At 38.1% G+C, this 14,221-nt stretch overlaps 1 protein-coding gene across 2 annotated transcripts; it reads right to left on the bottom strand.

Moving 5' to 3' along the window:
* Positions 1 to 964: 964 nt before the first annotated feature.
* LOC140772660 (ras-related protein RABC1) lies at positions 965 to 7,834 on the bottom strand. Of its 2 annotated transcripts, none has more exons than XM_073114833.1 (7): positions 7,697 to 7,834; positions 7,433 to 7,591; positions 7,017 to 7,085; positions 4,775 to 4,840; positions 2,470 to 2,591; positions 2,194 to 2,322; positions 965 to 1,354 (listed from the first exon to the last, which is right to left on the bottom strand). In XM_073114833.1, exons 2-7 carry the CDS (start codon positions 7,569 to 7,571, stop codon positions 1,247 to 1,249), a joined length of 633 nt encoding a protein of 210 aa, XP_072970934.1. In that variant the 5' UTR covers positions 7,572 to 7,591; positions 7,697 to 7,834; the 3' UTR covers positions 965 to 1,246. The 2 variants fall into 2 exon arrangements, with proteins under 2 accessions (XP_072970934.1, XP_072970933.1); XM_073114832.1 differs by having other exon boundaries at positions 7,688 to 7,834.
* Positions 7,835 to 14,221: the final 6,387 nt, after the last annotated feature.

The raw sequence follows: 14,221 nt of genomic DNA on the forward strand, positions 1-14,221 counted from the left end.
TTGGGAAAGAATTCTTGCCTTCCAACCTACCAGTTTTTCTTAAATTTTGTTCGCAACAAAACTAAAGGCTTCAGCTTTGGACTTCGGTAAAATTAGAAGGTCACCCAAGTTTTTTTTTTTTTGCCCGGGGAGAGGAGATGAACATTGAGAGTAGCTATTATTTCAGAATTTCTAGCAATGTCAGTGTATTTGCTAAAGTGCAAAACCAATTTGTCTAGATTAAGAGTTTGCCCTAAAACCTTGCACTAAAGATCAACAAATTTCATGTTTCCAGAGTAGATCATTTGCAAATAAGAAATGAGTGATTTCTGGAGCCTCTCTAGCAGGTCTTATACCGTGGATGCGCCTGAGCTTAACATCATCCGCCATTTAGATTGATGTTCTATTCAACAGCAAAATAACTGCTGATCAAATGGGTGGTTTTGGGAGACAACTAAAATGATGAATATTTTCAGAAAATCACTTATTTGGGAATTTAGAATCCCACAGAAACTATTTCAAACAAATTAGGATTACTAAAGCAAATGTGATGCAAAGGCTAACAATGAAGGCTATATTATTAAAACAATATTTTGTCCATGCAGAGATACGAGGAAAACAATTTCCAGTTTATCTAAAACCCTCGAGTTTTGTTAGAGAGAATCATATCATTCACCCATTTTCTTATTATTATTATTATTATTTTAACTTTTCGACAGTCATTCAAATGACTGAAAGAGAAATGTATGATAGTTTCTAGGGTTTTCTTCTCTAGATATTTTGTTGTCCTCATCCAATGTCATCACTCTATCTTCACCTACTAATATACACATCCAATCAGATGACTAGAGGCATTTGTGTCAATAAATATATAGACATCTGAAAAGATCACTACACAAAACTAGCACCCAAGAAGCAACCATCAATTCTGAACATTACAAATCACCCTTCTTGCCATTGCAGTCATGCCACCAGATTAGATAGCTTATCATCAACATGTATCTACATATGATCAATAGCATTTAAACAAACAACTTTTACAAGACAAACCATCTTAGTGGAACAGAACACTTCACAATCGTTTTCATGATAATAGACAGTAAGAAAAAGCAAATTGTGTGATTGGATTCAAGAGCCTCTCTTGATAGGGTAGTATACATGAAAGGAATAACAAAATAAAACACTACAAACCACCATGTATGTCATCATCCACATGGCCGCTATCACTTTACCACCACTGGAACCAGATTTTGAATAAGAAAACTGGTCAGCAGCAGCTGCTTGTAGAAGCATCAGTTTCAGGTGGCTTCTGCTTGAAAATATTCTTCTGTACACCTTTTGAGCCCTCAGCTAAAAGGCTTGGTGTGTCCAAGATCTGCGTTAATACAAGTTAAAGGTCATCAGTCCAACTTCCAATAGCAATTCAAATGCTACTGCAAAGCAATTTGATGTGTAAAATCGAGCTCTAACATTACTAAACCTTACCCTTTATATACTAGGCCTTATTTCTGAAAAGAAAATGAAACAACAGCTTAGAAATCAGAAGGGAAGGTCAAAACTTATAAGCCCATTTTCCCCCTTGTATCTTGCTCTTTTGTGTTTACATTTGCATAGTGTGTGTGTGCAAATTTATGAGTATGAATGCTCATGTTTGTTAGTGGTTCAAAAGCTATGTGGTTCTTCAAAACAATCTAAGAGACCCAAGGGCAAGGATAAAATAGATCCAGACAGGAGAAAGACTAATATACCTCAACGAGATTAAAGCTGGAGTGAAGCCAAAAATCAAAATAGAGTTTTGGTCACCAGAAAGAGTTAAAATCTGGCAAAGCTACTAAAGGCACTTATGAAAATGCCTCAATTACAGTATTGCACAGAAGTAAAAGAGACGTTTAAATATCTAAACTCTAAGCAGGAAAGACAATAATCTCAATCCTGATATTTAGATTGTTAGTTCCCATCTATTTCACTAAACAATGGGGTTAACCCTCCCCTTTGGTCGATCAAACCTGCGACCTTAGAAAAGGGTATCCCAACCTAGTCGAGTATTGCGTGCATGCAGACAAGAAGAATTGATTGCAGTAACAACTAAGATGTTATAAATACTGGAGGTGTAATTGGGCTCATTATTATGTCTTATTGCTTAGCAAATATAGAGAACATGAATAATAATAAATTTATAACACAAAAAGGTACGGGTACTTAAACTGGGAGCACCTTTAAGACGAGTTCCTCAAAGCACTGCTCCACATTGACTCTTGTTTTTGCACTACACTCAAGAAACAGACATCCATATTCCCTAGCAAAGTCAACACCCTCCTTCTTTGTAACAGCTCTCTCACTTTCCTGTTAAGTGCAGTCTTATTAAGTCACATATATAGCATATGACAATGACAGAAATTCCAAAGGTTCTGAGATCAATAAAAAGGAGAAATACACCATTACTGAAAAACAAAATCTAAACTAGTGCAGAAAATAATTATGCAGCATTACCTTGTCAACCTTGTTTCCGACCAGCATCTTTATGCAGTCTTGATTAGTTGAGTAAAGGTCAATTTCCTTGGCCCAGACATCAGAAAGATTAGTGAATGTGTCCCTTCGTGTAACATCATAAACTGAGATAATGCAAAACAACAGTTACCAATGAAGTTGAAAAATGAGCTAAAAAATTCGAAGACAGGAATCATGCCACATTGCCAATAAAACAAGGAAAACACTTGTAGTCCTTTTGAATGCTAACAGTGTGTAGGGATATTACCTTACATGCAAGTATGCAACCAACAACATGGCTTATTTAACAACCTCTAAGGCTCTAACTTCTCATTATACTATTACCTCAACTAATACCCACCATCTTCCAATGTATTACATTTTTATCCTAAAACATCCTACTAATTAGTAGCATTTAAAAGGAAAAGGCCCTAAAGCAATACTCATAAAACAATAATCAAGATATATAATGTTGCCTTTTTGACCTTCACAAATTCAACATCCAAATATTACAAAGGCAGGATATCTCACTGATAGGAATGGAGGTCCAAGCGCCCTATTCCAGTTTACTTATCAATGGAAGCAGCACCAGGCAACTAGTGGAGGAGCAATGGATTCGATAGCCTAACAAGCCTTTTCTGAGCCAGGCTTTCGAACGGCCATTCAGTTCACCAACCAGGCATCCGAACGACTTAATGATGCAATTTCCCAAGAGTAAAACTCTCGTAGGCATCCCGATTCATCTAGGCTCATTGGAACAAGTGATGATGATGTTGGCCGAGAGCAAACTTTTCGATGCATTCGAACGGCCTGAACAGCCACTTCATTGGTTAAGTTAATTTTATTTTCGAGTTTGATTAGATTTGGTTTGTTTTGTTTCCTTAAACGATTAGTCCAAATGAGAGACTATTTATAGGCCATTTTACTTGAGTTTGTCAGAAATAAATGATTTTCTTCTGTTCTCTTTTCTCTCAAGTCTAGTCAGGGGCTAGGGATTGTAATTTAATTTTTTAACAATTATTTTGTTGTGGTATTGCTTGATAGAGTTCCGTCTAGTCAAAACTTATCACTCAACTAGTAAAAATTTATTTGACCTTGGCTGAATTACATAGGCCTCCAAACCTATCAACGTGTCCAACTCTTTTGACCACAAAATAGTGAAACGTGAAACTCAGAATTCATAAGAACAAATATCATGAATAAGGGAACATTCTCAAATGTCTTAATACAAATGTACATTAGCTACATATGCTTGAGGAGCAAATAAATAGTCCACATTCAAGAGAAAAATATGTTAGGTTTTGTTTGTACTTATATAATTAACAAATTATATTTTAAAACATAATTTATATTAATGTAATGTGTCTAGATTTTATGTATAAGCATATATATATTTCTAAGAAGTATATAAAGAGGTTTAATCTAATCCTAGAAGTGCTCATCGTTTATAATATTGAGATCACCTTTTGGTGGTCATTGGAGATCACTTCTCTACTTTAGACAAATTGTGCTGAATCGCTTTCATCTCAATGTATCTACATTAGATTTGGAAGAACTACATCTTGAGAGTCGCTGAGATAGAAAGATCAACCTTGAGAGTTACTAAGACTTAGAAACTTATCACATAAAGCAGTGTGTTGTAAAACCTAGCGAGCAAGGTTGGTACAGATTGAGTCATGTGAATCAATGTGCATTTTGTAAGTTTCTTATTAACTACTACAAGTTTTAATGATTAATTTCGATCCGAGTTTGGATTCGTGAATTTTTACTCGATTTAGGATTTTTTCACGCAAAAAATTGTATGTTTGCGATTGTCTTTTCACGCTTTATTTTTCATATGCTATTATCGATAGCATATAATAGATCATATCTCCTAGGGTAATTATTACATTTTTCAATTGGTATTATAGTAAACCTAAGGATTCATGTGAGCTCAATTTTTTCAAAATATAGTAATCAATATTTTCTATTATTGTCATAGAATCAGAACATACGACATACAACCAGAAACTAAGACAATTAAAAGGTAGGGTTAAGACAAAAGTGGTACAATGTGTTCTACCCATCCCAGAAAATTGCATCTCAGAAATTGCTACTTATGTTTAAAATGAAGATGTGATACAGCTCAGAAATTACTTTCTTGAGCTTGAACAACAAAATAATGGCAATGTTAGAAAACCAAGATGCCAAATAGAAAAAATCTAGAACAATAATCTCATAATTTTGAGAAAGTTGTTTGTCAACAAAGAAAGTTTAAATTGTTTGGTTCAAAATAAATGGAAAGAAGAGGCATCCTAGAACTGCATACCCATTATAATCCCTTGCGCTCCTCTATAGTATGAGCTTGTCAAAGTTCTAAACCTCTCCTGTCCAGCTGCACCAAAGACACCTTTGTATTATCACCACTTTGCATCAATTATAACAGAAAAAATTGCAGTGATATGTTTTTCATCAGCCTCCTAGTGTCTGTGTCTACATATACATACATTTTTGCATTTCTGCAGTGCATAATAAGCACACCATTTAAAGAAAGAATCAATAAATACATAAAGCAATGCCAAAGCAAGCAATCTTTTCCAACAGTTAAAGAAAGTGCTTCTCCCTCCAATTCTGGGAGAGTGTTCTATCAAAGCAGTCCAGATCCCAACAATACAAAGGCTCTTGGGAATCCCCACGTTTCCTGTGTGAGCATGAACAGTATCACCTATGCTTTAGCAGCTGAATTACTGCTAGATGTTTAATTAGATCCAAAGTCTGCACTAAAGAGTCTGAACTAAAGATTATGACCAGTGATTCAAAGCCTATATTCTGATTTTTCATCAATCAACACTAACAAGTCTGTTTATTTGACACTGTAAAAATTATAAATAACTGTTAATGTTCATTAGACTATCATAATACACTAATATAGGCCTATAATATGTTAAAGATTCTAGTAACTTAAAAAGTGGTCTTCAATCTGATATTTACTTTCTTATGCAAGAAAGGTCTTCTTGACAGGAAAGGGTGAAAGACTTCAAAGATTTACATGATGACTGGAGTAGGCAATATAAGCAGAAAAGCAATGAACATATAAATTGAACTCATAAGGAGGGGCTCACAACTCAAACCAATTTCATTCAGTTGTTCCCTAAAGGGTTTCCTATCAGGTATTTACAAACCCAAACATAACAGTAATTTACATATGAAAAAATTAAGAATCGGTAACAATGTTGTGAGTAGCACCAATAGTATGCTGACAATCAAGTCATAGAATAGTGCATATGTGGTATGTGGGCGCATATGCGGACACCTATGCGGTCTTGTAGTGCATGGTGTATTAATTATTTTATCACTAGTAAACCAATAAATAGCTAAAAGTAGCTATCAAACATATGTAGAATTATCTTCATCATAACCTAGCAACAAAACATGGGGAGAATAATTTTCTAAATTGGAGATTTTGTTTTCTTATTGATATTGAAGACCTAATGTTTAAATCAAAATTGCATGTTGTCTTTATCATTTTTGTATCAACCACGATAATCATGATTTGGAATTTCATCCACAGTTTCACTCTATAATACCTTCATATAGAGCCTCTAAAAGGCGAAAGTGACCAAGTTGAATAAATTTACCTCTCTTATGAGTTAAGTTTATTTGTTTACTCTTTTGGCCTCATCTTGCCTACTTAAGTCGTTGCCACTCCTTAGAGATTTTCTTGTCGAGAAATAGTTTTCAAATATTCTACATTTCAGAAACTCTTCTTAGTAATATGCCACATATCATATGTGGTTCTGTCAACCTTAAGTCCTAACTTATAAAATGTCACCTTTTAAACATAGGAGTCACAATGTTTTTTTCTTTCATATGGATATCAGCTTACTGACATAGGGTGCTTGATCCAAGTATACAAATAATCATAACTCGTGGTCTAAATTATTAATATATGTATCTATTACTTTTAGGTAGCGGGTATCAACTTTAGTGTGGAAGTCTAACAAATCTCTAAAACTACAAACTATTGCATTCTTATTTCAAGAAGAATTAGCAAATATGCTTTTTCTTGTGATCAAAATAAATAAGCCTTTCTTTCAAATTTTATCATTTTAATAACTATACCACCTAAAAGAATCTTAACTGAAAAGTTGAAAATAACAATCAAAGACTTGAACACTATTAAAATACCTGAACCTTGACATCTAATTCGTGTCTTCCCCATATGGAGTCAATCATAAGGCTACAAGAATAATCAGCCAAGCTTAAAGAACAATCTGTGCAGGTTCTCAACTTGACATTATTTGCCTACGTAAGATGTAGGATTTACATTGCATCTGTAGGAAATTCAGGAGCCTGCTGAAAGACTACAAGATAGTTGGCAATAAGAGAATCTTCCTACTGATTAATGGTTAATGCATCAAATATAATGAATTCAAAGGATGGTACAAAATCCTTACTTTCCGATTTTCTGCTAACACCATTTAAAAGTGATGATTGATAAAAGAAAACCAATAAAACTAAACGAAATCATGTTACAAGTGAGAAGAACTGAATGGAACTGCAAGTATCACCTGTATCCCATATTGCAAGCTTCAGTTTCTTCCCTCCAATATTGACCATCTTTACCTTAAAGTCCACACCTGAACTTAAAATGGAGCGTTAGTACAAGCATCATGAGGCAGATATCATGAAGTGTTGAGATCCAGCGTAATATTTAAATTTAGCCGACCAACATAATATTACATTTAGCTGACGAAGACAATCTTGAATAGTTGCTAACTTTCAAAAAAATGTTAGCGTCACAACGGTACTATACACCAGAAACAAAGATTATGACATCTACGAATAAACATAGATTATTTGTGAATCTCCAAAAAGTTCTTCCTTCCCACTAACAAGCGTGAAAATTTAGCAACTTGATGCATACCAATCTAATAGAACGCATACATAACACTTAAAACGAGCAAAGAAAGATAAAAGACTGCACCAATCGTAGGAGACAAATCCTCGAAGGAGTCGGACGTGAATCTTAACAGGAGGCTACTTTTCCCGACGCCCGAATCCCCGATCATCAGCAACTTGAACAAGTAATCGAACTCCGGTTGGCTCGACGACGACGAGGCCATCGAGGAACCCCACAAAGACCCTGATAAAAACACACAAAACACGAATTCGATTAAAAGAAGAGCCAAATCTAGATCCCGAGTAACGCCGTTCGATTGTTATAAACGCTAGAGACAACCTTTCGCACCTGTGCGTACGAATGGGAGAAGAAGGAATCCGAGATCTAGGGTTTCGATTCGATGAAATTAGGGAATTGGGGGATTGGAAGCAGCAGATCGCGCGAGATGGAGGGGAAGAGCTGCAGGAAGGAATTAATTAACCGAAGGAATATTTGTATATAACACCTCTATTTACAAATTAACCCCTGAGAGTTTGTATTTTTATTAAACAAATCCTCGGTCAATAGTTTTTTTTTATTTTTTAATATTTTATAATGGGAATCATTGACTTCAGTCAACTAAACAAAAGAAAACAAATAAATTTTTGGGAGTGAGATGATTGATGACTTACGAAGACTTGAACTTAATAATTAACACAATGCCATCAGTTTCTTCCCAATTTTTAAAATAAGTAGAAAAACATGGGTCGTTTTCACAATCAACAACCTGCTTATAGTGAAATCGGACTCATCAAACATAACAAAGTCTAACATAAGTTGAGACATATCCTCAAACCCCTTATTTCCAAAGCCCAAAGGTGGTCTTCCTCATCCACTTAGTTCACAGACATATTCCTCTATTTGTCTATATGTTACATTCTAGTATCTATAAAACAATAAATAAGTCTATGACAAAGTTGTACAATACCCTTAATAAGTTGACCAATGTACATCTTCTGGCACCTGCAAAAATTATGCTAGATCCAAAGAGTTCATTTCCAAAATGATATTAAACCTCTCATAGATGTGCAACTTGCGATGCCTTCACCGCATTCTCCAGCTCTGCTTGAATAGGAGACCCCCAACTGAACATTCTAGTTAAATTACAGCCCAAATATAAGGCTCCCTGAATCTTTTCCTTTTCCCTCCTAGCTCTGCTAGGGTTTCCTCTCTCCTAAGAGACTTCCCTACAACAAACCTTCTCTATCACCTTCCCCTCGGCAAGAAATCAGGTAGCCAACCCTTTCTCCCTCCCTTACCTACCCGCATACTCTTAGCGAAGCTGCATGTTCCCTTTCTTCACCTCTCGCAACAGCCATTTCTAGGACAACCCAAAACCCCCCACATTCCTCCACCTATCAGACCAAGATTTCTCCATCTAGTGTTCCCTCTTCTTCTCCCCACCCATGGCAACCGAAGACGACAAGCTTATCCGGAAGTTGCTCTTTGAGGACAAAATGGACGACACCATAACTTTACCGGAAGACTCTATCCTGCCCTCTAGGAGGGCAGATCTATGTCTTAAAGGCAAGCTCATATTTGACAGGACCTTCAACACTATGGGACTCCGGGCTGCATTGATGAAAGCATGGTCCCCTGAAGGGAACCTTGAATTCATAGAAGCAGGCAAGAACACATTCCTCCTTGTGTTTGAATTCCAAATTAACAAGTGGAAGGTCTAGTATAGGGCTCCATGGTCTTTCAGCCATGATCTCTTTGCCCTAAGACAATTCGAGGCAAATGTTCCGGCAGAAGCATGGCTCTTCTCCAACTCTGAATTTTCGGTGCAACTACCTTTCCAAAATGACAACCATGACTCTTGTAGCAAGGTGGGAGATCCGGTGCCCACGGACAGCACAAATGAGGCTAAATGGTCAAAATTCATTCATATAAGGGTGCTTGTTGACATCAACAAGCCTCTAGTAGGAAGCATATCAACCGCTCTCAATAATGGAACCTTAACGGAGGTTAAAATCCAATATAAAAGACTACCTCATTACTGTTCCTCTTGCAGTAGAATAGGGCATGAACTGGAGGGATGTATGCACAAAGGCATGCTAGAGACGAAGATACGGAGCGAGTACCCTGACCACCTACATCCAAAACTCTACAAGCTCCTAAAGCCAAAGTTCCAAGACTTTACTGTCACCCCAAGCCCTTCACTACGAGCCTACTTGAAGTTGGAGGCAAAAAAGTTAGAGAAACTAGTTGGAACCCAAAGAGGAGAATCGTCAAAAACCATGGCAGGTTGGCAGCAAGGAAAGGACAGCTCCGTCTGGGGATGGAATGTCTCATGAGCACCCGACCCAAGGTAATCACAAAAAAGGAATGATCTCCTTGAAGCTGATCTGTAACCAGGTGGAGGAAATCTCTCGCCGCCTGCTCGATACTATGACCAAGTCTACCTGGAGCCTGCAGCTTCCCTCTAAACTTGGAGAGGACAACAGCAAGGCATCTGTTGCTAGTCATGTCTTGTCATTTGTGTCCCATCAGCCATTAAAAATAATTCCAAGTTCTTCCACATCTAGCTAGGAGTCGGTTATGAACCGTACTACTGCTTCTCGATCTCAATCGAATGCAGGAAAGCAGCCCATGCAGGCGAGAAAAAATATTCACTAGATATTCTATTGTATTTGGAATATTATAAAACTAGGCGTGTCGATCCATAACTTCCTGATTTATATTTTTGATATTTATGCCCTTCATAGATTCTAATTGCAACTGGAACAAAAATATGTAAAAGTAAGGGTGATAGTGGAAGTGACGAGTGGTGATGATGATAAGGTGAGAGATGATAATGGCGATGAGGGTGGATGGATTATGGTGTTTAGGGTATAAGGATGAGAGGGGAGAAAGAGTTGAGATCCCAAGAAGGAGGGAGGACTCGATAGAAGAGAGAGCTTAGAGGATCACCGACGTCGAGATGGTGTACGACTAGGGCTTGAAGGGAAAGAAGATTAGGGTAGAGATGAAGGAAAGGGGATAGAACTCAATATTCATTCTTTATAATCTTTTTAATTGCCATCCATACCTTAAGAGGATAACCAAACAAGGTAAAAAAGACAAATAATAACCTTAGAAATAGTGAATTCTTGCCGATCGTGTTCGAATGGGGCTATGCACGTTAGAATGCGCATTTTGTAATTTTTTACTGATGCAACTGTATGTAGGCATTCGTATGCGGACATTTGAACGGAGTTTGTGCGTTCAAATGCACAAGTCACGGTCTCTGTCGATGTGAATGCCTACAGGCGTTTGCAAGGGGTGTTCAAACGCACCCCTCTTGCATTTGAACGCGACATACAAAATTCTTATTTTTCTAAAATAAACAACTAAACACAATAAGAAAGACTCCCATAGGGTATATCCAAGCTCGAGATGATTTGGTGATGTCTAAATCACATCATTCCACCATGTTTCTGCTCACTTTGCCCTCAAATGCGAATTCAAGATATCACTCCATCAAGGTTGTCTCGAGTCTTGGGTCTATCCCATCTAGCTTACCAGCACCTCTATGATTATTCATCCTTCACGTCTGACCCTTCTTTGTGCTAGGACCTTCTCTAGAGTGGGCTCAACTGCCTCTAATTCGGGCTTGGGTAGTTGTGCTGCAACTTGTTCAACTAGACCAACTCGAGCTCTCAAGTTGGATACATGGAAAACCAAGTGAACTCGGGATGACTTGGGTAGGTCCAGCTTATATGTAATCGCCCACATCTTCTCCAAGATCTAAAATGGACCAAAGAAGTAATGTGCCAGCTTTTGGTTCTGAATAGTTCATACCGAGATTTGCTAGTATGGTTGGAGTCGAACATAGACCTAATCGCCAACTTCATAGCTTCTTTTCTGGTGTTTGCGGTCATACACTTGCTTCATTCAGTTATGTGCCATTGCTAGATGAAGCTTGAACCGCTTGAGTACCTCATTCCGTTCCACTAGTACCTCATCTATGTTTGTACTATCAAATGCGCTCAGCTGGTCATATGATCTCAGTGTTAGGGGTACGCGCCAATAGACAGCCTCAAAAGTGGTCATCCTAATAGCGGTGTGATGAGCCGTGTTGTATGAGTACTCCGCCCAAGGTAAATAAGTTAGCCATCTCTTCGGTTGCTCCCCAACGAAGCATCGTAATATTGCTCGAGGTAGCGATTAACGACTTCGAATTGCCCGTCGGTTTGCGGATGATATGCCAAATTCATTTTCAGTTCACTACCTTACTATTTGAAGTACTCTTGCCAAAAGTAACTCATGAAAATCGGGTCACAGTCTAAAACTATTGACCTTGGCATTCCATGCAATTGGGATACTAATACGATTAGAACGTATCAAATCCAACCATCGATTCTTAGATATAGTGGATGATTGGTTAGATAGAGGATGATTATGGAGGATTAAGGATGAATGGTGGAGATGGAATGGCTATGAATAGTAGATGAAATATGATGGAAGGGAATAGGGAAGATATGGAATGATATTTTAAGGAAATATAGGAAAAATTTGAAATAGATGATGATTAAGGTCTAATTTGGATCTAAATATAGCCGTATCTTCTGGGCTGATTTACCGATGATCTGACCATTGGATACTTATCAAATTTTGGACAGAAGATAGATCTCTGAGTCAGCTTTTCAGAATGGGGTCGTGGGATCTGGGGCGATATGTGGATTTCTAAATATCAATTTATATTTTTTATTTTTGCGAACCTGATGTAAGCGTTCATAAGAGTGTTCGAACGTGACCCCTTTAGCGTTCGAACACGACCTACATGAATTTTATTTTAATAAAAAAAAATAACTAATATAATAAGAAAAGACCGAAACTAAATGTATTAGCCCTCCACGCTTCCCCTACCTTACCCTCAAGGTGAAAGTCAGGGAAACACTCCAAAATATCAGTCTCCAACTCCCATGTCGCCTTATCGGATGGCTTGCCAAGCCATTCGACTAGAATCTCCGTCTCTAATCTAATATCATGTCGTCGTCAGTGCCTAGCAAGTACACGAATTGGCTTTACAATCTCTGTCTCCTCTAATGGCTTCGATAGAATTGATCCAATGACCTTATGATCTTCAATCCGCTCCCTCAGAAATGAAACATGGAAGGCAGGATGCACTCTTGACCCCTCAGGCAGCTCCAAACGATATATAACTAGACCAATACATTCTAACACCCGAAACGGACCGAAGTACCAATGTGCTAACTTCTAGTTTCGCATCGGATGCAAGGTCACCTATCGATACAGTTGCACTCTCACAAACACCCAACTGCCGACGTCAAACTCCTGCTCCCTATGGCTGCGATTATAAACTTGCTTCATGCGGTTTTGAGCAATTTTAAGATGGGCACACAACCTTCTCAATGTAGTGTCTCTATCTATCAAAATTAAGTCCACCTCCATCCGATCTACAGATGCCACTAGGTCATAAGCACGTAATGTCAGAGCCATACGTCCATACACCACCTCAAATGGAGTCATGCTAATGCTGCTATGGTAGGCAGTGTTGTAAGACCACTTCACCCACGGTAAGAACTCCAACCATCGTCTCGACGTCTCTCCAACAAAGCACCTCAAGTATTGCTTAATGCCTCGATTGACCACTTCGGTTTGGCCGTTCGTTTGTGGATGGTAGGCCGAACTGAAGTTCAACCGAGTTCCCTACAATCTGAAAAACATAGTCCAAAAGTCGCTCATAAATACACAATCACGATACAAGACAATTATGCGTCTCATGCCATGTAACCGAGCAACATCTCTCACAAAAATTTCAGCCACTGACTTGGCTGAAAATGGATGTAACAATGCTGAAAAGTGCGCATACTTGCTTAACCTGTTAACCACCACAAAGATAATGGAATAACCATGTACCAGCGGAAGACCCTCTATGAAATCCATAGAAATGTCTTCCCAAACACGGTCCGGTATAAGTAAAGGCTGTAGTAATCCTATCGGTTTCAATATGGTTGCCTTAGCCCTTTGACAGACTTCGCAAGCATAGACAAAACTCCTCACATCCCACCTCAATCCTGGCCATGTGTAACTTCGAGATATCCTCCTATAAGTCCTTAAGACACCCTCATGATTAGCCTTTGGAGTTTGGTGGAAGTACTCCAACAATTTCTACCGTAACCCATCATTTGCGGGCACCCGAATGCATCCGCGTCTAGCAGCAAACTGCCTTGGTTCTCCAACTCTAGATGGCGATGGCGCTCCGGATCATCCATCACCTCCTATAACAATCTCAAAACATCTAGATCAGACGTACATGCATACCTCAGCTCATCAAGAAAAGAAAAAGTGGGAGAAAAATAGGCTGCAAGCTCGACGGTGTCAAGTTGGCGTGATAATGCATCCGTCGCTCTATTTTCCGTTCCTTTCTTATATTGAATTTTATAATTATACCCCAATAATTTTGTGACCCAACTCTGCTGTGCTGGAGTATGTATACGTTATTCATAAAGTATGGAAGGCTCCTTTGATTGGTTCAGATAATGAATCACCTACCGATCAAATAAGGCCTCCACTTTGTCACTACATGCAGAATTGTCAACATCTCTCTCTCGTATGTCGATAATTGTTGAGATTTTTTTGATAAAACTTTGCTAAGAAAGGCAATGGGACATCCTCCTTGTATTAGTACAGCTCCTATGCTAACTCTTGACACATCACATTCCATAATGAACTCTTTGGTGAAGTCTGATAACGCTAAAACAGGCGCCGTCATCATTGCTATTTTCAATTTTATAAAGGCTATAGTGGCTTCATTTGTCTATCTAAAAGAGTTCTTCTTCAACAAAGAAGTGAGAGGAGTTACAATCTTGCCATACCTGATAATGA

The sequence above is a fragment of the Typha angustifolia genome, chromosome 12 (genome assembly GCF_048772165.1).
Source record: "Typha angustifolia cultivar Huaian chromosome 12, ASM4877216v1, whole genome shotgun sequence".
In the NCBI taxonomy this organism is placed as follows: domain Eukaryota; kingdom Viridiplantae; phylum Streptophyta; class Magnoliopsida; order Poales; family Typhaceae; genus Typha; species Typha angustifolia.